The 26878-nt window shown below is 42.9% G+C and overlaps 1 protein-coding gene across 15 annotated transcripts in view; it reads left to right on the top strand.

Moving 5' to 3' along the window:
• The window catches only part of LOC132827667 (myosin-16), a 289190-nt gene that overhangs the window by 209866 nt on the left and 52446 nt on the right, over positions 1 to 26878 (top strand). For all 15 annotated transcript variants that reach the window (XM_060844286.1, XM_060844285.1, XM_060844290.1 and 12 more), the window contains 4 exons: positions 15697 to 15783; positions 17896 to 18141; positions 19659 to 19776; positions 26683 to 26810. In XM_060844286.1, coding sequence (XP_060700269.1) covers positions 15697 to 15783; positions 17896 to 18141; positions 19659 to 19776; positions 26683 to 26810 — 579 coding nt within the window. The remainder of the gene's footprint in view (positions 1 to 15696; positions 15784 to 17895; positions 18142 to 19658; positions 19777 to 26682; positions 26811 to 26878) is intronic.

The following is a 26878-nucleotide window of genomic DNA, read 5'->3' as shown; positions in this document are numbered from 1 at the left end:
TAGCATTGACAAAGGAGAAATGAAATCTTTTCACTTTTCCTGCTTTTGGAGGTTTGTCCCTCCATGGTTTATTCTTTTCAGATGCTTAATTGATTATCTTTGGAAAGCCACAACTGAATCTTCTGCATCATGAACCATTGCAGCTCGGGAGATGTTTTGCACTATTGGCATTCATACCTTGTGAAATTAAACCAAAGTTTTTGTCCATGCTAAGTGGCAGACATCAATGATCCTGGACACAATTCAATAAGGAGGTGACTGTTCTTTCTAATTGCTTGGCTAAGCTGTATCCTTCAACCAACATCTCCCAAACAGATTATATGGTTACTGCCTCATGGAGATTAGTGGCTCTTTGCTTTGTGCGAGTTGACTGCAGGATTTTCTACATTGTAGAAATTAAACTCAGACAGGTCTCTCTGTGGAGAGAAAGCAGAGTTAACAGAAGTTCCGGTTGAAGAAACTTTAGCTTTGGACTTGAAACTTTTAAGTTTGCTTTCTCTGCACAGATACAGCGAGACTTGCTGAGTTTTTCCAGCAAATTTCTGCTTTTGTTTCTGATTTCTAGCATCCGCAGTTTTTTCCCCACCGTGTAAGTGTTTGTGTGGTATTTAGTTGGCTTTAAAGCACTTTGAGACATTCTGAGCTTGTAGAAAGGTTTGCAAATGGAAGTTTTTCTTTGTTATGGCTGCGCCAGGTGCTCTACTATTACAAATGTTGAATTCTAACCTGAGCTACCGTGACTGGAAGATTTTTCCATTTCCTTGAATGCACGAAAAAAAGTGAAACCATCAGTTTGTTTTGCAAAACGTAATCATTATTTCTCTACATTACGAGAGTGACTACATTTCAAAAGTACATAATTGGCTTGGAAACGCTCGGGGACACCCTGAGGTTGTGAAGCATGCTGTATAAATAACAATTTCTTTGCAGTAGTATTTCAGTAGCTGAGACAGGTTTCTGGCCTCTGGCACCGCTCTGTTGAAGTGCTGGCCCAGCTCAATCTGGCAAACCAAAATGAGAGCTATTGTAAAATGTGTTTTTACAGTTGGAAATGCTTTCACTGGAAGAATTTCTAAAACATGCTACTGTCGGGATTTCTTTCAGTTCAGTCAGCATGGCAGCATTTGAATTGGCGCACGAGTAAAATGGCAGCCACTTGAGGTCACGCATGCTCAATTGCTGATGTGTCACCTTTGAGACAGGGTCCACATGGGCACATAATGTGGAAAGCAGTCCAGAAGCATTGCCAAGACCTGGTTAAGAATGCCTTGGTTCCTGATTCATCTCTGGCAAGGTTGGGAGAAACAGCGTTTGTTACTAGAAGCACGTTGCCTCCAGGTTGCCTTTAGATGCAATGTTGGAATTTAAATTCTGTAGAATTCCCTTATTAAGAGAGGCTGGGACCTTTTCTCACTGGAGCATAGGAGGTTGAGAGGTGACCTTACAGAAGTTTATAAAATCATGAGGGGTATAGTTGGGGTTAATGGTAGGTGTCTTTTCCGGAGGGTGGGAGATTTCAAGACTAGGGGGCATTTTATTTATGGTGAGAGGAGAGAGATTTTTACACTGAACGTGCTTCACGTGTGGAATGAACTTCCTGAGGAAGTGGTGGGTGTGGCACAATTACAATGTTTTAAAGACAGTTGGATAAGTATGTGAATGGGAACGGTTTGGAGGGCTATGGGTCAAGAGTGTGGTGCTGGAAAAGCACAGCAGGTCAGGCAGCAACCTAGGAGCAGGAGAATTGACATTTCGGCAAAAGCCCTTCATCAGGAAATGTAGATTCTCCTGCTCCACGGATGCTGCCTGACCTGCTGTGCTTTTACAGCTCGATACTCTTGACTTTAATCTCCAGCACCTGCAGTACTCACTTTTGCCTTGGAGGGATATTGGTCAGGAACAGGCAGGTGGGACTAGTTTAGTTTGTGATTATGTTCGGCATGGACTGGTTGTACTGAAGGGTCTGTTTCCGTGCTGTATGACTCTTTGCACAAACGCCAGTTTGAATCTTAACGAAAGCAGGTTCTATTTACATGTAAGGTGCAAGAAGAATTGATGGTTATTATTAGAATTGTATTGAATTTACAGCATAGAAACAGTCTCCAATGATCTATGGTAGTGTTTATGCTTGCCATTAATGTCCTTCCATCCAATCAATGCATCCTTCCATTCCTTTCTCCCTCTGCCCTTGTTCCCTTGAACAAAGTACTCACCAAAATAAGTAAATGCTAAGCAAAACCAATTTTTACATTATGCTTGCACTTAACACATCAAAACATCTCAAAGTACTGCACAAGTGATTTCTTTTAGCAGCATATTTAACTCTTATTAAAAACAAGATAGTATCATTTCTGAATTTGGAGTGGTTTCTAGCTGTTGCTTTTGAGATTTATTTACTGTGCACTTGTTAGTTTGCAAAGGTGTGTCAGAATTGAGATTTACCCTGAACTGAGTACGTTTCATGGTATGCTTTATGCAGAGTGGCTCTGAGTGCAAGTCATTTTACCATATGATGAGTTAGCTGCCCTTTCGGATTTGTTGCATTTAGATTCGGTTCACTGGAAACTACACTAGAAAGACGATCCATACTGGAGATGTAGGCATGTGGTGTCCTTCAAAGCTTGCAATTGCGTACCTGCAATCAGCTGTAGTGTTTTTGACATAAATCTTCTATCTGCACATCTTCCTGCATGATGTGATGTGGTATGCAGTCATCAGAAATGTGCCTTTTTGCAATTCTTTCGTATGTGATGGGTTTGAAATTACAGTATTACTGTGGAATCAGGCCTTTTGAACCATCAAGTCCAAACCAACCCTCTAAAGAGCATCTCACCTTGACCCACCCCACCAACCCTATCCTGATAACCTTGCATTTTCCATGGCTACTCCACCTGGCCTGCAATTTAGCATGGCCAAGCCATCTAACTCGCACATCTTTGGACTGTGGGAGGAAATCCATGTAGACATGGAGAATTTACAAACTCAACACAGACATGTCGCCCAAGGGTGGAATTGAATTCAGGTCCCTGGCACTGAGGCAGCAGTATTAATCGCCATGCTGACCTCCATGGGCACCCCCCCATGTAGTCCGTCTGCATGCACTGGCTAAACCGTAGACTTTCAGCCTCCATTCTGCTTGATAAGCCAGATCTATCTTGTCCTGGATTTCACAAGAACCAAGCAGTCACTTACAGCAGTGAATCATTTGGCCCATCAGGGTTGTTGTGCCATTCAGCAAGATCATGTGACTGTTGCCTCAAGTCCATCTTGCTGTCTGCCCTCCTGAACCCTTGGCTCCCTTATCATTAAAACAAAATTAACAAACTTATTTGTGAATAAATTCAATTTCACAGCCTCCACACACTATGGAAAAGGGTTCTACAGGCTGGCGACGCGAGGAGAGAAAATGTTTCTTCTCATCTCATTCTTAACTGGAGACCCCCAACTTTTAAACGGTACCCCCTAGTTGTTGTTGCTCTTGCTAGAAAAGAGCAACCTATCAGAGATTGATAGATTCTGGATGTCTGGAGGAATTAAGGGCTACGGGGAGAATGCGGGTAAGTGGAGTTGAAATGCCCATCAGCCATGATTGAATGGCAGAGTGGACTCGATGGGCCGAATGGCCTTATTTCCACTCCTATGTCTTATGGTCTTAACCTCACAGCATACACCTTGGTAAGTCTCCAGTGGAGCTTATGAGCAGAATTTTCCACTTTTTCTATGTTTGGGGGGAGGGGGGTGCACAAGCATGTTAGGTAGTGTATTACACTGTATCTCACTTCAGTCACACCATCAATTTGAATGTTTTACCCAGTTAACAAAATGGCTAATTTGATCATTTTTATCCGTTAATATCCATCAACCATGTTTCTTTAATAAAAAAAAGTTATTAAATTGAGAATGAGACTTGCTCGACAGGGACCTAAATCTCATTAATACAGTTTGAAAAATGAAAGTATAGAAATACCCAAAGCACGTACACAATCAAACCAAAAATACAGGAGGAGGAACTGTCTTCAGAGATTCATTCTGAGAAAAAGATACTTTTTTCAGCCAATCATGGATAGGTCTTGAAGGAAACCAGGCTAAGGAGCGGAATGTTCTAGTGCTGTCAGTCTGGCCGTTGTAGACAGGTGTCACCAAACATAGGCAGCTGACTCTGGGATCTTGTGCAACCACCCTATAGTGAGAAGTCTCTCAGTCACTTTCCAAGAGGATAGTGAGGCTTCACACTGGACTCACGATGACAAATGCTTTCAGAAAGGGGATAGCTGAACAGGAGCTCCTCCCTCTCGACAGGCTGGTTATAAAATACTCTAAACAGTATCCAAAGCAGAAATTAGAAATTGATAGTTGTAAACTCGGGTAGGGGTTCTCCGTGAAACAATTATCACTGGATGTGTGACGTCCAACAATGCCTCATTTAAACAAAGAAAATTCCAATATCTGTCCTTTGACTTCTTTCTTTAATAATATCAATCAAGGTATCTACAATCCTTCAAGCTCAAGTTTGAAAAACAATATTAAATATAAAGCATAAGTAACTTATGACAAATATAAATAACAAGCTAGCACCACCCTATTTTGAAGACTTCGTATTTAATCTTTTTTTAACCTTAATTGCTGATGAGTTGAGAGTCTCCTGAAGGACCTTCTAACCAGCACTTAATTGTTGAGGGAGGCAAAAAGACCATGAGTTTCTTGCAGAGCCAACTCGCCCCATTATTTATAATAAAGTCAAAGTGCTGGAGAAACTCAGCAGCTCTGTCAACATTGCTGGAGAGAGAAACAACGTTTCATGTGCGATATGACTCCTCTTCCCTTTTCTCTTTATCATTTCCCTTTCTTGATAGCTCTCTTAGCAGCACGAAAGAGGGAAAATGATGCCCGTTAAGTTTCAATAAGATTGCATGTTATTTGTCTAAGCTCTAACGGGTATAGGCTTAACTCACCCGACCTTGCCACATCTCTTTGGACACTGGTGCAATATGGTTTCTATGGCGACACAACTGTTGGAGGTAATGTAATTTAGTCTGCATTTATGGTTCTGAATGTGCAATATTTAAGTTTCTTTAAACTATATTGGTTTGAATTGTTCCAGCTGTTGCTGGAAGACCAGGAACTCTGAATCTTCATTCCACTTCTAGACTGTTGCTGGATATCTAACTTTTCCATGAAGGAAATCAAACTGCGTGTGTCACACGCCTGTAGATTTTGTTACACATAACGGTCAACCGGAATGAAGTTGATTCAACCTTTAGTAGGCCTAGTATGTCTTGGATTAAGCCCTGAAAGTGGAGTTAACTGGAGAAAGATTCCTCATTTATCTTATCTTTTTGCCTTTTGATTACTGGGGTATAGCATCTTAAGCACATTCCAGTGTTTAATTACAGCAATCGATCAGTGCCTCTGACCAAAGTGTCCTGTGAGCTCAGTTAGGCATAGACAGGAAATATTTATCACCTAATGTGTGCTACTTGAAAGGTTAGCCTCAGGCAAACTTTCTCCTGGAGCTAAAACCAAGGCTACTTTCATGTTGCTCGATTTGTCATAATGCAAGTGATCTTTTTTAATCTTCTGTCGTAGTGCTGAGGTGAGATAACACAGGGTTTGACAGGAAAGAAACTGTCTACACTATATTTTGTTACACTTCTAACAGGTGTTTGTAGAAGAGATGGAATTTGTAGTACTCCTTTATTATTTCCGAAAATTTATGATTGCCTGAAGCATTAAATTACATTTTCTGTAAGACCTTTGTGTTTTGAGCAAAAACTGCATCCGAATCTTCTCCCCTTTCTGGTGTGAGGTATTGGGTAAAATATTGGCCAGGATTTCTGCTGAATCTAAAATCATGCAGTTCTGCTAAAATGTATTTAGGTTGACTGAGCATTAAATTCCACAAAGTGAGCTCCTTTCAAATTATATTCCCAAAGGTCCTGTAAACTGCAGGTCCTTTTTTATTGTGCAAAGAAGTTCCACTAAAACCTGAGTGACATGGATATTTGTTGCAAAGGGGTTCAAGGAGGTGTATCATCATCCTCACCCCAACCTCTGAGAGCAACAAAATATTCCCACCCTACAAAATAATCCGACAGAAATATCCTCTGGAGTTGGGCAACAGTTCCCAGGCATTTCCTGGAACCTGCCGCAGAGTTTCTTTTGTCTCTTCAGCAGTCAGTACAGCAAGCTGTGTCTGAGGGCAGTATGTGCAAATGCAATATCTGATAGATTGGGTGAGCATAGTTAAGTCAAAGGGCGTCTTTGTGCCTTCATGTAAGAAAGATTTCCATTTGTAGAACAACTTTTCCAAAGAGTTTTGCAGCCTTTAAAATACTTTGAAAAAGCACAGGAATTTTTATTTTACAGGTAGGAATTACAAATAGAATGTACCCACAAAACTCCAATGGGATAATGATCAGGCAATCTACTTTATGGTTTGGTTGATGGATACTGTTTGTCAGTGCATCAGGGCAAGTTTGCTAGCTGCTCTTGAAATTTTCTCCTGCAGCTAGCCAAGCAGTGGGGTGAGCTGTCCCCTACTCAAACCTGCCAAGTGATTGTATGCGATTAATGTGGCATTGATACGTATTTAACACAATAGACAGGCCTGTTTTTTTTAAATTACAACAGTTTATTGTCCACTCCAAAGATGACCTCTTGAAAATAGTAACATTCCAACTCTACTGTCCTGAGAATATTATGGCCTGGATTATGGATTTAAGTGTCTGGAGCAGGACTTGATCCCACAACTTTCTGATTCATGGCACTCAAGACCATGACTGCATTTCTGCTGTGTGCTATTTGCTTCATCAGAACATTGCATGTTCAATTTTTACAACAAATCCAGAAGTCTTTTAAACACTAATAAGAACTGTTCTGAGGAAGGGTCGCTGGACCTGTAACGCTAACTTTGATTTCACTCCACAGATGCTGCCATATTTGCTGAACCTTTTTCAGCAATTTCTGTTTTTGTTTCCGATTTCCAGCATCCAAGATTCTTTTTGGTTTTTATTTAGCATTTTAAACACATCTTGTAGCTAATGCAAAATGAAGGTGGCCTTTTGCTCCACCCTATTGTGGAAGACTCTGGTTTTGTGAGAAACATTGCAATAGAAATTCTGGTGATTTCTCTCTGCTAGTGGAAGCGTGATAATATGACATTCCATTCACCTTTCATTCTCTCTCTAGATCCCATTCCGAGCAATGGTTGTGTAGTTACTTTGAATAACCTTAAATATGATGGATAGAGGGATGATCTCATTGAAGTTGTCCAGTTGATTAGAAGATTTGACATTGCAGATACAGGGAAGCTATTTCCTGTGGTGCAGAGAAACTGAACAAGAGCAATCTGCTTTAGCATAGAGCTAGAATGTTTTCTGGTGAAGTCCAGCATCACTTCTTTATTTAAAGTGTATGTGGAATTCTGCAGCTTGTGTCTCCTGTTGGAAAACCTGAGTGACTATGGGTCAATGGAAAATGTCAAACTTGATAGATTTTTACAAAATTTTTATTTTGATAGATTTATGGATCACAGAACAAAGTGGGAATAGTTGGAGTTAAATATAGACCGCACTGACCTAGTTAGACAGTGAAATCGGCTTGTAGGGATGAACAGGCTACTCCTGTTCCTATGTTTTTGGTTACTTGGGGCAAGGCAAAAATTGCTAATGGTGTTAGGCTTCTCAGTCAGCCTCCTGTTACTGAAACCACGCAGTATTTTACAGTCACACTTACCTCTTTCAGCACTTCACTTCTGACATGTCTCGGAATATATGTCAAAATGGTTTCTGTTTGAGGGTCACAAGTGTCTGAAACGTTGACACAGGCAGTCATTAGCTGATTGGCAGATTAGGTCACTGTCAACAGTAAGAAATGGTGAGAACTTCAGATAGGGCCAGGGAGCTTGTTACATAGCTACCTTCCACCTTGTGTAGCTTCTAGCACGAAATGAGAGATGCTCAGAAAGGCACAGTGGCATACCAGCATCAAGCAGTGCTGCTCAGAACTGAGTGCAAACAGACATTGGTCATTTGGGACTGTTTCCAAATCTGACCTGGATCTGAGGGATCCTTTGTGAAACATTATTAGGAGACACCAATCAATAATCTGAATTGTGATAAAACGTAGGCGTAGTCATCAAATTAAAGCCGTATTCTTCACCTGTTTTAATGATGATGTTGTATCAGCTAATGTCAATACTTAGGTATATCTTTATAAGTGGCTGTACGTTAGTCTGTACTGGCGTTGTCATGTTTCCTGTCTGAATGTTTTACACTCAGAATGAGGTTGTGATTAAGGATAACACTGGCCATGTGCTATAGTGTTCAGTATTTTCTTTTATTCATGTGGGCATCACCAGCATTTATTATTCATCCCTAACTGGGGCAGTTGCTGTGGGTCTGCAGTCACGTAGTCCAAATCAGGTTGGGACAAGTTTTCTTCCCTAAAGGACTTTCAAGAACCAGATGGGTTTTACTGACAATTGACAATGGTTTCATGGTCAGCATTAATTTTTTAATTCCAGATTTTTATTGAATTTAAATGCCTTCCACTGCTACATAAATCCTAGAATGTGACCTGGGTCTCTGGGTTAATAGTTAACTGGTAAAATCTCTGGGCCATCACCTCTCCTATAGGTCAGAGTGAGTTTCTTCACACAGTTGCATTATGTCAATATCTAAGTGCATCTCAAGTGACTGGTGAAACTAACTGGGAGGGCCTGAAAGTGGATGTTTTACGATGTACAAAACAGCTGATTGTGAAGCAGCATCTTGTTCAACACCTCATAGAATCTCTGCAGTGTGGAAACCGGCCATACAGTTCAGACCCTCCGAAGACTATCCCACCCAGACTCGTGCCCCTACCCTGTTACTTTTACATTTCCTCTGACTAATGCACCTCATCTAAAAATCCCTGAAGACTGGGCAATTTAGCTTAGTCAATTCACCTAACCTGCACATCTTTGGACTGTGGGAGGAAACCAGAACACCCAGAGGAAACCCACGCTGACACAGGGAGAATGTGCAAACTTCACACACAGTTGCCCAAGGCTGGAATTGAACCCAGGTTCCTGATGCTGTGAGGCAGCAGTACCAACCACTGGGCCACCATGCTGCCCATGTACCTCAAAGTATATCATTTGCTGTGATCTCAGTATAAAACAAATGTGATATAAAAACCAGCTCCCCACTTTCTAAACCTAGTTTTGTGCTCAATAATTCTGTTAATCATTTACATCCTGTAATTTAAGCAAAACCAGGTTCCAGGAACATGCACTAAAATGTAGCTCTACCGTCCTGCTAGGGGACTAAGGAAGGTCGTTTTGTTGATTGAAGGTGGTGTGCACGGGCCTGAGGTATTTGACTTAAGGGTTTCTCTTCAGAAAGTGAGTCCAAAGCTGCTATAGAGGCTCACTTCCTGGTATGTATTTAAGTGGGGAAAGGCATATGTGGAACTTGGTCTATTGAAATAAGGATCAGCATGTTGTGAAAGTGGAATGACAACAACCTATTTGTATAGCACCTTAAAAGTGGAGAAATGTCCCAACCTACGTCAAAGCAATGAAACATCCCAAGGTTCTACACGTTTGCATTGTTAAACAATGTACAGCACCTCTCCCTTTAAAGGACATGGTAAGTCAGATGACCAAATATTTAGTCAAAGTGATGAGTTTGAAGGATTGTCTTGAATGGGGATTCCCAAGGTTTGGGGCCTCAGCATATCCACTGTTGGTGAAATGAATAAAATTAAAGAGGCACAAGAAATGACAGTGAGAGCAGCGCATGTATGCCTGTGGATCTGGAAGAGGGAACAGAGTTGGGGAGGAGTGAGGTCACAGAAGAATTGTAAGCAGGAGTGAAATTGTCAAAACCAAGATGTTTCGTGACCAAGAGCCTTTTTTTGTTTGGTCACTGAGTGCAAGGGTGAGAGGGGATGGGAGTTGAGACATGGACAGCCAACCTCTGGATGACTTCAAGTTTTCAAAGGATAGACCAGCCAGGAGTCTACAGGTAGGTAGATCTACAGCCAGGTAGATGTTCTTCCCATCACTGTCTGGTCATACTTGTTACTCACTGGCAGTTGTTATTTAACCCACATCTCTGCAAATGTGTTGCTGGTCAAAGCACAGCAGGCCAGGCAGCATCTCAGGAATAGAGAATTCGACGTTTCGAGCATAAGCCCTTCATCCTGATGAAGGGCTTATGCTCGAAAGATTCCTGATGAAGGGCTTATGCTCGAAACGTCGAATTCTCTATTCCTGAGATGCTGCCTGGCCTGCTGTGCTTTGACCAGCAACACATTTGCAGCTGTGATCTCCAGCATCTGCAGACCTCATTTTTAACCCACATCTCTTCAGAGCTTGAGGTTCACTCACTGTAGTGTGCCCTTAACCCATTTGCAGCCCTTCCTTGTCAGCATCATCTTCTGGAAACCCAACCAACTGAGGGTTCAGCTACAAACTGATGGACCACAGCATTTCAGGGAGGCAGCTCAGCACCATCTTCTCAAGGGCAAATGGGAGCAGACAGTAAACACTGACCCAGCCAGCAACACTCTCATCACATGACTTAATAAATCAAATAAGTTTTGCCAAGATGGTCAGCCATTGAATGCCATCAGAACAGGGTCTGATGTTGTCCTGTATTGAGCTGCCTGCACCTTTAGGTAACTGTTTAGCAGTCAGGAATAAAACGGAGATTTTCCCTCCTGTCCACTGGGAATACTGAAGCCACTGTTACCACTTCAGATTACCATTTTGGAAGAATACTTGCCAACTTTGCCCAAATGGATGATTGTTCCTGAGATCCATCTGGTCTGGAATATGCTGCATTAATTCACTAAGGAGAACAGATTTATTTTAGCAGATCACAAGCAATTGAAGAAACTATATTTTGACAGAAACATGATGTTTAATAAAGGGAAAGATAACCACAGTTTGAGGAATGTATGGAAATCTGGCTTTGAAGGCAACTGTCTTCTCAGGATCTGTACGGGCACATATTTCTTCCTGTTGAGAATTGCAAAGCGATTACATGGGAATCTCAAATTTATGGGTCTTTTTTTCAGAAGTATGTTTACTGAGATGGCTTAAGGCTACATCAGGAAGTGTTCTGTTTTTACGGTTAGTCACACAGCACCAACCCATCATTCATGAGATAATTTGATGTAAAATAGTAGCTAATGTCTGATCGCAACTTGGGGGCAAGTTTCCAAGTGCAGGTTGGTGGCAAGGCATCTGTAGTTCCTTTGCTTCGTGTCTTACCCTGCCAGTGTGCATTGAAAGGTTACAAAAGCATGTTGTCCTCTGTTTTCTAATATGTACTGTTGGAGTGGTTCACAGAAGCAGGGGTGAGGAGAGATTGCACAAGCTCAGAGTAGCTCATCATAGAGGCCATGGAAATCCAAACACTGGGTTGGGATTTCAGAACATGAGGCCCATGTGACCACGTGCTGCTGAGAGAGCTGCGAGCCTAGCTTCATTGCTAGTTTCATGCTTCTGAGCATGGAACCTTGGAACCCAGGAGCAGTCATTTCCTTGGGGCAGCTAATTGGAGCTCAGGAGCAAAAGTTGGCAGCACAGGGAGTGGGCCTGTGTTCAGATGCTACAGTGTGGCCAAGCAATACAGGGGTACGTGGACTGCGTAGTAACCCAGCTCAGCTGCAAATAACGACCAAGAAGTCTCGACTTGAGAGAGATGTAGAATCGTTTGGTTTTCAGTTGAGAATATTCCATATGGAATTTGGAGATCACACCAGCAGTTGGAAAGAGAGGAGCTCGAGAGGAAGACAAAGTGTTAAACTATTTTAATGATCTGGAGACGCCGGTGTTGGATTAGGGTGTACAAAGTTAAAAATCACATGACACCAAGTTATAGTCCAACAGGTTTATTTGGAAGCACTAGCTTCCGGAGCGCTGCTGCTTCATCAGGTGGTTGTAGGAGCAGCCCTGCAAAAGTTAGTACTTCCAAATAAACTTGTTGAAGTATTTTTATGATTCTCAGTGATAACTGATCTCTGGGAGGTTTAGAACATAGAACATAGAACATAGAAGGATACAGCGCAGTACAGGCCCTTCGGCCCTCGATGTTGCGCCGACCGAGTCCTACCTAACCTATACTAGCCCAATAACTTCCAAATGCCTATCCAATGCCCGCTTAAATGAACATAAAGAAGGAGAGTTCACCACTGATACGGGCAGGGCATTCCATGAACTCACAACCCGCTGTGTGAAGAATCTACCCCTAACATCTGTCCTATACCTACCACCCCTTAATTTAAAGCTATGTCCCCTAGTAACACCTGACTCCATTGCGGAGAGATTCAGGAGATGTCAACCATTGAATGTGCAATTTGTTAAATGTTCCACCGTACGTAATTCATGTTGACTTCAATTTAATACTGGAGAATCAGTGATAAAATGGATTGTGTTAACCAGTTGCTTTATTGGCTCTTGCACCTGTTGTTTGCACTTGTGGAATAAGCCCATAAGACATAGGAGTGAAAGTAAGGTCATTTGGCCCATCGAATCCACTCCGCCATTCAATCATGGCTGATGGGCATTTCAACTCCATTTACCTGCATTCTCCCCGTAGCCCTTAATCTGTGGCTTTAGTTGTTGAGTAAGAAACTGGGATTTTAGTAGACTTGTTCAATAAACATTCCTGGTCTTGAACTGGATTGTAACAAAGATCAGAGTCTCAACTGGCACTGTAACACTATGATGCAGCTCTAGCTTTGTGAAGACTATCCTCTGCAGTCAGCATCTTCAGTTATTCTGCTGTTATCATTTAGAAAGCTGAACATTCTGTCATTGCGTGAGAAGTAACTTCATTTCACTGGGAACCAGGTTATGTGTTGAAAGGTAGGGTCCGGTTGGCATCCTAGTAGCTATGATCTGTCTCTGTCAGCTGGAGCAGAATCTTCTTGAGACATCAGGGGGTGCCTGTAGCCAGTAGGAGAGCTGCTGCCTTTTCCAGGGAGCGCCCATGGAACCATAAACCAAAGGCCAGAATCCTGTCACCAAGTCACCCTTTATTTACATGTCAAAAACTGTGACACTATCAAAGCACAGGAGGTCAGGCAGCATCCAAGGAGCATCAGGATGAAGGGCTTATGCCCAAAACATCAACACTCCTGCTCCTCAGATGCTGCCTGACCTGCTGTGCATTTCCAGCGCCACACTTGTTTTTGACTCTGATCTCCATCATCTGCAGTCTTCACTTTCTCCTAGTCCTTTATTTACATATGCATAGTATCTGGACTCTGACCAGCCAGCTCAATGTCTGGGGCCCAGCACAAGAGGAAGTAGGAGAGTTCAAAGTAAAGGCAGAGGGTAGAACCCAGCAGCCAGACAATTCACCTGATGGTTCAAATTGAGAGATCTGGCACTTTAATCAAGGTATCCCTTCCTCAATGAGGTGACGTAGTGTTGCAGACTAGCACCTGACATGCTTACCTGAAGAAGGGTAATACAGTGGCATTGGGCTGACCCCTGTAATGTGCCTCATTTGACCAATTAATACCTTTTCCTCCATGATTGATCTCATCTGCATAGTCCCCCCACCCATCAATGCACCCAAACTGTACCATGCCATCATTCTAGCTTACTCACCCTGACCCTATATCAACATCCCACCATAGCCTCCTCAGCTCTCTACTTCCCACACTTCCTCAACCTCCTATATCACTGAAACTCATGGCCCCTACAAAAATGTTCAGAAATCTTTGATAAGCTCATGTATCTTTCAAAATAAACAAGGATTATCTTGATATCCACTCAGCCATTATCCTCGTAACATCTCATTTGTTAATGTAAATAAACAATCCTTGTATATTCACTTACTTACATCCTGTTAAGTGAATAATGTATTTGTATGTCCAAATAAACAAACATGACTGGAATATTCATTTAAAGATGTTGTCCTCTGAACATTTCATGAATAGGAAGACACAATAAACAAGCTCACATTTGCCTTAATAACTGTGCCAAACATCCCTACTGAGCAGAATCCATTTGTTTTTTTGCAAGTCAGCCAAATGTTCATGCTGAGATTGCACTGTCTTAGTTCCTGCGGGATATATTTCATCTTGTATTTTCCTGTCACTCTGTATTTCCTCCTCACCAGGAAGTAGAGGTTATGTTCTCTCTAGTATTCCAGGAACCTAAACGTGCCACGACACCTGAGTTACAAAGTCCTTTGTATTGTCAATATTGAACAAAATGTAGCATATAACAGACTTGCCTGTTTAAAATAGTCATTTTAATCATGTTTAATTTTATTTAGTTAAACCCTGTGTTAAATGGAAGGTGATGGCCTACTGATATCTTAGCTACACTGTTCATCCAGAGATCCAGGTAATGTTCTGGAGATGTGCGTTCAAACCCTGCCATGCCAGTAGTGGAATTTGAATTCATAAGTCTGGAGTTAAGAATCTAATGATAACCACACTGTCAGTTGTTGAAAAACCCATCTTGATTACACACAGCCTTTGGGGAAGGAAACAGGCCTCCTTACCTGATCTGGCTTACATGTAGCATTCGATACGTATTGCTGTGCAATCTCAGCATGAACATTTTGGACAAATTCCAGAAACGCACAAATGGATTATGCTCAGCAGGGGCTGTCGAGGGAAGTTTGACCTTGTTTATTGTGTCTTATTATTATTCTTAACTGCCCTCTGGGCAATTAGAAATGGGCAATAAAGCCAGCGATACCTGCATCCCATGAATTAACTAGAAGGTGGTGCTGCAATAGTTTTATTAATGCCAATGAAATAAAGTAACTAAAGTTTAAGATTAGAAACTGTTGGTACATAGCAGATGATATGTCGGTGAATTCCTCACCAGCTTTGCCTAGAAGAGCAAGAATATAACCAGTCCAGATTTGAATTTTCTACATCTATAGCTTTGCTGTACTTTGATGTTATCTTCAATTATTAAATCATCTCTGGGCCTCAAACCCATGCACAACCCTGTTTCCTATAACTGAAACAACATTAAATCTAAGTTGTCCATTGACACATTATCGATTCTAAGTCTGCTTGTGTTAAATCCTTTCATCCTTAGTGTCCAGGGATGACCCCATTAACTTAGATTTTTCAACTCGAATATTGCGAAACGTCTCTTTGTGAATGTCCATAAAAGCCCTTATCCATGATTCCTGATTGAGTTGAACATGATTTTAAAACTAAAATTTCCATTGAGATATTGTGAGTGTGTGTGATCTCTTTATTTAAGAAAGGATACAACAACACTGAAGGTGAAGAGTCATTACATTGACCCTTGCGTTGAGAGGTTGTCTCATGATGAGAGACTGAATGAATTGGACCCATATCCTCTGAAGTTTAGAAGAAAGGCAGGTGACCTTGTTGAAGTGTCCAAGATTCTGGAGAGTTTGATAGAGAATTCACAATATGGGCACACAATCTCCGAATAAGGAGCTGATCATTTCTGAGGGAGTTGAAAGAAAGTTACTTCATTCAAAGGCTGTGATTTGCTCATCCAGGGTATTGTGGACTTTATATTCTTACATGCAGTAAAGTTTGGGATAGGTAGCCATTTACTTTCTCAGGGATGGGCAGTGAGGAGCCCAGATCAGAAATGATGGTATTGAATGGTGGAGGGGGTCTGATGGGCTCCATATCCTAAAGCACCTGTTTCTATGTTTCTACGGAATGTGCTTCCTATGTTCACAGGTAGAGAAGCAACGAGCTGACCTTTCCAGGGAGCTAGAAGATCTGACTGATAAATTGGAGGAAGCAGGTGGAGCAACTGCATCCCAGGTAGTAATTCAACATTACGTTCCATTGGCTGGTCATTACAGTTTTTAAATTCTCATTTTTATTTAACAGGGTTGATTCAGATGTATTTATATGGCCCTTTCCCTGACACTCTGAGAGGGGATGATTACTAGAGACATCATAAACTACTTGATGAAGATTTGTGCTGGAAAATCAGAGTTTCTTTGTAAACAGATTCACAACTTTTTAAGAAGTGGTGACATTTAGACATCTTTGTGCTGTATACTAAGTCACTGGGCAAACGTATTGCTCTTTTAATAACCAAGGTCTCCATTGTGCTGGTTCCTCCATTACCAGAAAATGTCTATAAAAAATATCTCTTTGCACGAGTGGATTTTATAGATTGCAATCTATTCTCTCACTAATGTCATGTTTGCATATACTTCCTATTCTTGGAAGTTGGAATAATTTCTTTGAGTCAAAGGAAGGGAATCTTCCGAAGAGTGTTGAGTGCAAGGAAACAACTGACAATGTCTCTGCCATTCTCACTTCGGATTGGGAATGGAGAATATCTGGTGAATATTTTGCCCGTCAGCAAGTTCAATTTGAGTGAAACAAAATTCCTTCCATTCTTTTGGTTGATTGGTGGTTGAAATCAACTAGGAGAAAGCGAAGTCTGCAGATGCTGGAGATCAGAGTCAAGAATGTGGTGCTGGAAAAGCACAGCAGGTCAGGAAATATCCAAAGAGCAGGAGAATCGGCATTTCGGGTAAAAGCCCTTCATCAGGAATGAGACTTGTGGGTCGGGACTGAGAAATAAATGGGAGAGGGTTGGGGTTTGGGGGGAGGTAGTTGGGAAAGCGATAGATGGATAAAGGTGAGGGAGAAGGTGACAGGTCAGAGGGGGGAGTGTTGGACGGGTCTGGAGGATGGTGCCACTTTGGAGGCCTGGGACTGGGATAATGTGGGGCGGGGGGGGGAAATGAGGAAGCTGTTGAAATCCACATTTATTCTGTATGGTTGCAGGGTCCCAAGGCCGAATATAAGGCATTCCTCCTCCAGGCATTGGGTGCTAACGGTTTGACAGTGGAGGAGGCCCAGGACCTGCACATTCTTGCCAGAGTAAGAGGGGGAGTTGAGGTGTTCAGCCACGGGGCAGTGGTGTTGGTGGGTGTGGGTGTCCCAGAGGTGTTCTCTGAAATGATCCACAAGAAGGCGTCCTATCTCCCCGATGTAGAGGAGACCACGCCGAGTGCAACGGATTCAGTAGATGACATTGGTAGAGATACAGGTGAATTTCTTGATAGATGTAGAAGGATCCCTTGGGGCCTTGGATGGAGGTGAGGGGAGTGGTGTGGGCACAGGTTTTACACTTCCTGCCGTGGAAAGGAAAGGTGTCAGGAGTGGGTAGTGTGGACCAGACGAGGGAGTCGCAGAGGGAATGGTCTTTTTGGAATGCAAATGGGGTGCGGAGGAAAATATATCTCTCTCTGGTGGGGTCCAGTTGGAGGTGGCGGAGGAAGAGGTTGGTGGGGTGGAAGGTGAGAACCAGGTGGGTTCTGTCCTTGTTGCGTTTGGAGGAGTGGGATTCAAGGATGGTGGTGCATGAAGAGGAGGAGATGCACTGGATGGAATCGTCAACCACGTGGGAAGGGAAGTTGCGATTGTGGACGGAGGAGGCCATCTGGAACTTTCTGACTGAGCACACGATTAGCTAACTGTTTGACTAGCACCTAGGTATCACTATACATGGCCGTCCAAGTTCCGAACTCAGGGCCTTGTCTACATGATGATTGATCTTGAGATTTGCAGTCAGGGTCTAGATGAGTCTCCTTTTCTATGTATTCTCCCAGTCTTCCACACTCCTTGATGTCTTGCCACCCTTACACAAAACACTCATACTTCTGAGCTCATTTATCCAAGGGTCATGTAAGCAGGAGATGACAAAAGATCACAACAGATAAACTATTTCCACTAGTTGGGGATTCTAGAACTCTGAGGCATAGTCTGGAGCATTAGGGCCAGGCTGTTCAGGAGAGATTTTAAGAATCACTTGTATACACAAAGAATGGTAGATGATTGGAACTATGGAGTTCAAGGGGAAGCTGGGATCCCTCACATTTTAAAGTCTTTGTTTTGGTCTTTCTCTTGGAGATTGAGATGAATAAAAAGAGGGAGTCTGAGCTCCTGCGACTGAGGCGTGAACTTGAGGAGGCAACCCTGCAGTCGGAATCCACAGCCGCAGCCCTCCGCAAGAAACATGGGGACACAGTGGTGGAGATAACCGAGCAGTATGAGAGCCTGCAAAGGATACGATTGAAAACAGAGAAGGAGAAACAAAGCATGAAACTGGAATTAGATAACATGAGCCTCACCATCGACAGTCTCCAAAAGGTCAAGGTATTGCAGTAGCTCATTAAAAATTGGTTGAACTCTATAACTTTAAATATATACAATCTACATTTCTTCTTCATCATATCCACTTTATTTCATCAACGCTGCTTGCTCCAAAATACTTTCTTTCCACCATTGTGTTGTCCACTGTCCAGGGAGGCACAGTGGCTCAGTGGTTAGCACTGCTGCCTTTCAGCGCCAGGGACCCAGGTTCATTCCAGCCTTGGGCAATTGTACAAACTCTAAGCAGACATTCTCCCCGTATCTGCGTGGGTTTCCTCTGGGTGGTCTGGTTTTTCTCCCACTGTTCAAAGAAGTAGAGACTAAGTGGATTAGCCATGGTAATTTGCCCACAGTGCTCTGGAATATATAAATTTGATGGATTAGCCATGAGGAATGCAGGGTTACAGAGATAGGGTATGGAGGTGGGTCTGGGTAGGATGCTCTTCATTGGGTCGGAGTGGACTCGATGGACCAAATGACCTGCTTCTGCACTTTAAGGTTTGGAAGCGGTAGAATTTGCAGAATCACTCTGCCAACTTGAAAAGAATCTCTACAGCCAACAGTTACTGTTAACAATGCGGACAGTTCACAGCCAGACCTGCAGAGTTTCTCCAGCACTTTGTTTTGGATTTCCAGCATCCGCAGTATATTTGCCTTTATTCCCCAGCAAATTGATTATTTAACTAGTGCTTTTGGAAACTGCAGCAGGATTCGGGTAAAGAGAAACTCTAAGCTAGAGCAAGAGTCTACTGATAAAAACAGACTTTTTCCTCCAGCAGCGAGTGGAGGATAATTGCATATAAGTTGTATGCGTAAAATCAATCACAATCCTATCAGCAACTGGGCTCAAGATGTAATTATGGGATAGCTGTCCAATTATCTCTATCGATGTGGAGATTTGTTGGGAAGTGAAATGCAGTCTTGTTAATTTATACAGAATGACAAATGACTGCAAGAGCATAACAGCAGCATCTTAAAAGCAGAGCTGTACTGGTAATCAAGCCATTATTGAGGAGTCAAACTCCAAAGATCGTTGTCTCTTATGAGGCAGTGAAAATTGTTCCTTCCTAATCGATTGCAGCATTAACACAGATAGGCGTGTGCTTGGGAGAATATGTGCACTTAGCCACCTTCCTAAATGCACAGCTACCACGCGTGGTTGTGCCTAGAATTTTTGCTTTTCCTACAAAGCAGGCATGCAATGTAACTGACAATAGTGATCAGATACTAAGGCAGGCTGTTTAGAAGGCTTGCCTTGTTCCTAATGACAGCAGCCCAGCTTTTAGCATTAAAGGCCCCATTAAACATCAACCCACCCCTCCCTTGATTTAAGAATGTTTTTCCTCTCTGCCTTCGTACTCCTCAGCTCAGTGACAAATTCACCAGAAGTAGTTGAGGTAGCTTCACTTTACCTTTGTTCCTGTCATGTGTTACATATTGCAGGCTAGGATCAACCATGTAAAGCTGCTGCATGTTAATTCTAGCTAGTCCCTGAGGCCTTGTGTATTCTCTCTGGCCAGGTTTGCAGTGATGCCCAGATCCGCAAGCTGGAAGACTTGCTGTCAGAAGCCACCACCAAGAATGAAGAGTTGCAGCGCTCACTCACTGAGCAGAACCTTAGCAAGACAAGGTTGGCAGGTATGGAAGAAGGAAACGAGTTCTGAGCTCGTGCTGTTTGAACGGTGTTGAAAGGACAAGTTATCAGCCTATCCTTTTGCGGCACCATTTTCTGCTAACGTATTAATAGTAACAATCATGTTAAGACTCTCTAAGCTCTTCTGCTGGCCTACACAATTTTGATATCCCATTTGGCACAATTTATATACACTTCATCCAGCCTGCTAGCATGTGATATCCTCCAATGAGAAATGTGCGAAATCCCCAAATTGGTTTGAGAAGTACTGGAAAGTAGATCGCCAATCTATTCAGGCAATCTATCCAATTGCTGGAGATCTCTGTGCCCCTGAATCTCATTACAGTATTGTATTGTGTATAGAGTCATTGAGATGTACAGCATAGAAAAAGCCCCTTCTGTCCAACTTGTCCATGCCGACCAAATATCTCAATTTATCTCGTCCCATTTGCCAGCATCTGGCCCACATCCCTTCAAACCCCTCATGTTCATAAACCCATCCAGATGCTTTTAAATATTGTAATTGTACCAGCCTCCATTACTTCCTCTGGCAGCTCATTCTGTACACAGACCACTCTTTGGATGAAATCTTTAAACCTATGCCATCTAGATTTGGATTCCCCTACTCTGGGGGAAAAATACCTTGGCTATTCACCCTAACCACACCCCTCATGATTTTGTAAACTTCTGTAAGGTCACCCCTCACCCTCCAATGCTGCAGAGAAAACAGCCCCAGGCTATTCAGCTTCTCTCTATAGCTCAGACCCTCCAGCCTCAGCAACATCCTTTGTAAGTATTTTCTGAATCCTTTCAAGTTTATTTGTCAAAGGTGCAAAGGCATTGCAAATGGTGCAAAAGAGATTGGCAAATCCAGCTCCAGGATTGAGGAATTTCAGTTCTCTCACAAGATTGGAAAAGTTGAGGGGACGTTTGATACAGGTATTCAGAAGGGGGTTTGAAGAGTAGAGAAAGGTGCTTCGAGCAAGAGGGAACAGATTTAATACAATTAGTAAAAGAAGCAAAGACAACGAGTTGAAACTTTGTTCATGTAAGTAGTTGGGATCTGGAATATACTGCTAGAGAGTGTGCTGGAAAAAGGTTCAATGGAGGTTTTCAAGAATTCAATTTTCATCTGATAAAGAAGAAAACGCAAAGCTACGAGGAGAAGTTGGAAGAGAAGGAAGAGGTAAATTGCTTCATTTGAGAGCCAGTGTGGACACAGCAAGCTGAATGGTCTCGGTTTGTGCAGTGACCATTTCTTTGAATTCCGTGGAGCACTGACCTTTGGCAAAAGATGATATGTGTCAAAGCCAGATGCAGGTTAACAATTACTTGATTAAAACCCTGTTGATGCTTTTGGTGTGAAGTCACCACTTGGGCAGTCAGGGTGCTGTGACCAAAATGTGCTTAAAATTCCTCTGACTTATGGTTCAAGTTTCTGATTTAAAAGAAGAAGAAGAATTTAAAAAACATGAAAATAAACTCCTGTCTGAACTCAGGCAAACCAGATAGTACAATAGAATGCAGTGAGTTTTGTTTTTCAGTTTCTTTCCAATGAAAGGTATCTCCTGGTTTATCGAACAGTGAGAACTTGGTACACCTTTATCAATGAAGTGGAAAAAAAATTGAACATAAATGTTCTGTGAATAACTTCATTTTAAGTTAGGATGTTTTTATAAACAACCTTTGATCAAATGAATTGACCACAATTTACAAAGTCTTCCAAAACGAACACCATTTGTTGAATTCCTCACTTTTGGCTGGGGATGTGTGGGATTCATAGACAGACTCTGATCTGTTTATTGAGTCTTGAAGAAGAAAAACATTGAAAACAAACTTGTAAATGCTATAGGACCCATTGCACTTATGAATCTAAACGAATAAATATGTCCCTCTGAGACCGGCAAGAAGGGGTAAGATAAAGGAACCTTGAATGACGAGAGCGGTGGAGCTTCTGGTCAAAAGGAAGAAGGTAGCTTACATAAGTGGAGGAAGCTAGGGTCAAGCTCAGCTCTAGAGGATTACAGGCAGGCGAGGAAGGAGCTCACAAATGGTCTGAGGAGAGCCAAGAGGGTGCATGAGAATGGCTTGGCAGAATGGATTAGGGTGAACACAAAGGCATTTTACACTTATGTGAGGAATAAGAGAATGGTCAAAGAAAGAGTAGGGCCAATCAGGGATAACATAGGGAATTTGTGTATGGAGTCTGAGGAGGTAGGGGAAGCCCTAAATGAGTTTTTTGCTTCTGTCTTTACGAAAGAAACAAACTTTGTAGTGAATTAAACCTTTTGAAGAGCAGGTGTGCATGCTGGAATGGATAGAGATAGAGGAAGTTGATGTGCTGAAAATGTTGTCAAACATTAAGATTGACAAGTCGCCAGGCCCGGACCAGATTTGTCCTCGGCTGCTTTGGGAAACGAGAAATGCGATTGCTTCGCCACTTGCGAAGATATTTGCATCCTTGCTTTCCACTGGAGTCGTACCTCAGCACTGGAGAGAGGCAAATGTAATTCTTCTCTTCAAGAAAGGAAATAGGGAATTCCCCAGCAATTACAGACCAGTCAGTCTCACGTCTGTCGTCTGCAAGGTGTTAGAAAGGATTCTGAGGGATAGGATTTATGACCATCTGGAAGAGCATGGCTTGATTAAATGCAGTCAACACAGCTTTGTGAGGTGCAGATCATGCCTCACAAACCTTATCGAGTTCTTTGAGGATGTGACTAGAAAAGTTGATGAGGGTCGAGCTGTGGATGTGGTGTATATGGACTTCAGCAAGGCATTTGATAAGGTTTCCCATGGTAGGCTCATTCAGAAGGTCAGGAGGAATGGGATACAGGGGAACATAGCTGTCTGGATACAGAATTGGCTGGCAAACAGAAGACAGCGAGTGGTAGTAGAAGGAAAATATTCTGCCTGGAAGTCTATGGTGAGTGGTGTTCCACAGGGCTCTGTCCTTGGGCCTCTATTGTTTGTAATTTTTATTAATGACTTGGATGAGGGGATTGAAGGATGGGTCAGCAAGTTTGCAGATGACACAAAGGTTGGAGGTCTCGTTGACGGTATAGAGGGCTGTTGTAGGCTGCAACGGGACATTGACAGGATGCAGAGATGGGCTGAGAGGTGGCGGATGGAGTTCAACCTGGATAAATGCGAGGTGATGCATTTTGGAAGGTCTAATTTGAAAGCTGAGTACAGAATGAAGGAAAAGATTTTTGGCAGTGTGGAGGAACAGAGGGATCTTGGTGTGCAGGTACATAGATCCCTTAAAATGGCCACCCAAGTGGACAGGGTTGTTAAGAAAGCATATGGTGTTTTGGCTTTCATTAACAGGGGAATTGAGGGGAATTGAGTTTAAGAGTCGTGAGATCTTGTTGCAGCTCTCTAAAACTTTGGTTAGACCGCATTTGGAATACTGCGTCCAGTTCTGGTCACCCTATTATGCTTTGGAGAGGGTTCAGAGGAGGTTTACCAGTATGCTGCCTGGACTGGAAGGCTTATCTTATGAAGAGAGGTTGACTGAGCTCGGATTTTTTTCATTGGAGAAAAGGAGGAGGAAAGGGGACCTAATTGAGGTATACAAGATAATGAGAGGCATAGATAGAGTCGATAGCCAGAGACTATTTCCCAGGGCAGAAATGGCTAACACGAGGGGTCATAGTTTTAAGCTGATTGGAGGAAAGTATAGAGGGGATGTCAGAAGCGGGTTCTTTACACAGAGAGTTGTGAGAGCAAGGAATGCGTTGCCAGCAGCAGTTGTGGAAGCAAGGTCACTGGGGACACATAAGAGACGGTTGGCTGTGCATATGGTCATAGAAATTTGAGGGTGCCTACATGAGGATCAGTGGTCAGCACAACATCGTGGGCTGAAGGGCCTGTTCTGTGCTGTACTGTTCTATGTTCTAATCAGGAACTACCCTACCATCCTCAATGAATGTTGGTGCCACACAGTTATTTTTGTTTTACTCATTTGTTAGACGTGGGAATTGTTGGCTGGCTAACGTTTATTACCCTTTCCTAGCTGCCCTTGAACTGAGTGGCTTGCAGTTAAGAGTCAGCAGCTGCATTGCAAAGGGTCTGTTATGGGTCTGGAGTTGCATGTAGGCCAGACGAGGTGAGGATGGCAGATTTCCTTCCCTCAGGGACAGTAATGAACCAGATGGGTTTTCCTGACAGTCATGATGGTTTCATGGTCATCAGTAGATTATTAATTCCAGGTTTTCTTCATCTAATTCAAATTCCACCATCTGCCCTGGTGGGATTTGAACCTGGGGTTCCCTAGAATGTTAGCCAAGCTTTTGGTTTCCAGGTTTCATGATAATGCCACTAGGCCAGTGCCTCGTCCCTAAAGGCGAGATAAAAGGAATGGCTCTTGGTATTCATACTGCACCTGACAGAATATGGTATGAAGGAATTTCAGCAAAATTGAAGACCATGGCAATCAGAGGAACGACAGCCCACACTGGTTCGATTAGGATGGGTGCTTTGATTGTGGACACCAATGCCTAAACTCTTCAGATTAGTTCTCTCAGCCCAGCCATCTTCAGCTGCTCCATCGAAGGCCTTCTATCTGTCATATAGTCAGAAGTGGAGATGTTCACTGATGAACGAATGCCACACTAATTCTCAGAAGCTAAAGTAATCTTACTATACACCAAGACCTGGCCAACACCCAGGCTTGGACTGCAGGATTGGGAACTAATTCAAACTATTTAAATGCCAAGGAATGGCAGTCTCCTAATAAGAGAAGATCTAACTATCTCCCCTTGACATTCAGTGCTATTAACATTGTTGAATATCCCACTATCAGCATCCTGTAGCTTATAATTGACCAGAAACTAACTTAAACAGTTGTATAAATACTGACTCCAAGAGGCCAAAAATTCTTCAGTGAACAGTTCACTTCCTGACTCCCCAAAGCTTGTCCACTATCGACAAATCATGAGACAAGTGTTTGAAGTACTCTCTGCTCGCATGTGTGCAGCTCTAACATGGTTCAAGAAACTCAATAACATCCAGAATGAAGCAACTGAGCTCAATGGGCCCCACACCTACCACATTAAGCTTGCACTCTCTTCATAAGGGAACCACAGTGACAGCAGTGTGCGCCAACTACAAGATGCATAGGGATTAAGGTCTCAGGGATAAAGTCCTCAGGGTGTAATGGTCAATCATGGGTCCATTCCACTGGTGGCATGGTGGCAGCAGAGATCAAGTCCAACCCCATCCTGCCTAATGATGTCACCTTAATGCCCTGGAGCATAAGATGCCACCTCACCATTCACTTCTGAGGCAATTCCAGGATTTTGACTCCCTAACAGCGCTGAGAGTGTACAACGTGGACTGCAGTGATTACTAAAGCCAACTGACAATCACCAAAGATAATTAGGAATGGGCAACAAATGTCAGTAGATCTTGTGCTCTCAAATGAAAGATGAAGAAATAGATAAATTGGTATCTGCTGTCTTTTTGTCATGATGCCAAAGAGGTGATGGCCTTGGAGCCATGGGTGCAATTGTCCCCTCCCTTGAGGTGATGAGAAGGGGGACTAATTGGATGAGTTGGCCCTGGAGAGATGCTTACTTTCTCCTTGCCATCTCAACAGTTCAGTGTTGGGCAGGAAGGTCTTTGGAGACTTTCTATCCTTTCTATCCCCCCTTTAAAGGGTCAATGGGTGGGCCTCAGCTCGCCACCTTCTCCGTGACCTCCCATGGTGGGTAAGAAAAGTTCCCAGACTAGGTAAGTAGGGTCACCTACTTGCCACGTGGGAGTTGCGGGTCCTCCACATGCCCCAGTCTGAGGACAATAACAGACACAGACAGGAGGTCCAAGAGAGTTGACCAAGGAAAGCCAGCCAGCCCATTCCCCCTCCACCCCCCCCCCCCCCCAACCTCACCAGTCCTTATTTGATCCCCTGCAAGTGCCACACTCCAAGAAGTGAGAGAGCAGGGCTTGTCTCTGATCCCCTGAAGAGCAGGCTCTGCCCGATTTAGCCTTTATAACCCAGAAGCTGCCACCTCTGACTGGTAGCAGTTGATGAGCCAGTTTGGCACAGGAGACCACAGAGAAACCTGCCTGTTACTACTTAACTCCCTGAATGTTGCACAGCCTGGCAAGCTTTCTTGGCAGTGGGATAGGTGCTTAGTCAGCACCTAACAAGTCCATACATTGCCAGGGAAAATCTCCTCCCATAGATCTGGCTGCTGACCACTTCATGTCATGTTAAGAACGTTTTGCTTGCAATGCCTGTGGTCTTGGCATTTACTGCAGCTGCGTTGCAAATTAATTACCCTATCTCTGTCTGGGCCCACTTGCTCAGCTCTGGGCCAGAATGATTGGATTTGATTTCGGGTTTTGAACATGTACTTTGTTTCTGTTGGCGCTGATTCTTGGCTTGGATATACATTTTGCTACTGGCATTCACCTGGAACTAAAGAACAGTAAAAGCCAATATTATTATTTCTTTTCCTTTGGGAAGCAGTTTTAGTGCTTGAAATTCCGATGCCAAAAATGAACCAGCAAATGACCGGCAAATGAATATATGTTGGTTAATGTTGCATTATTTGATGGGCTTGGGTGTAGTGTACATCTACAGTGTTTTTGGCTCCAGCATAAGATCAGTGAACAACTTAATGCAGCTGCAAATAAGAGATGGGGAAATGAGTGAGACTTAAATTATGGAGATGGATTGAAGGAGTTGAATGATCCCAAAATTTCTTGATGGAAACCTTGAGAGGAAATTTTAAAAATCTTACTGAAATGAGTGAAAGGGGCTAACAATGAGAGAGTAGTTGGTGTAAGGAGATGTCTAGAAAACAGAAATTCAGTGCAAAAACCCACCAGGGCCAATGGAAGCTCATTAGCAGGTTTTGTGTTCTCTTAATGGTAATTCGGGATAATATTTATTGTTTCAGCTGAAAATAATGACTTGAATCGCCAGCTGGAGGAGGCGGAGAGTAAAATAGGTCAACTTAGCAGGTCGAAGATCATTTTGACATCACAGTGTGAAGACTTGAAAAAGCAGGTCGATGAAGAGTCGAAGGTAATTTATGGATTGTCTGCAATGTACAGTTCTCAACTGTTTTGGTTTTTCGCTACACCTAAAGTTTT

This window comes from Hemiscyllium ocellatum, chromosome 25, assembly GCF_020745735.1.
Source record: "Hemiscyllium ocellatum isolate sHemOce1 chromosome 25, sHemOce1.pat.X.cur, whole genome shotgun sequence".
In the NCBI taxonomy this organism is placed as follows: Eukaryota; Metazoa; Chordata; class Chondrichthyes; order Orectolobiformes; family Hemiscylliidae; genus Hemiscyllium; species Hemiscyllium ocellatum.
This window is presented reverse-complemented; position numbering and strand designations above follow the sequence as displayed.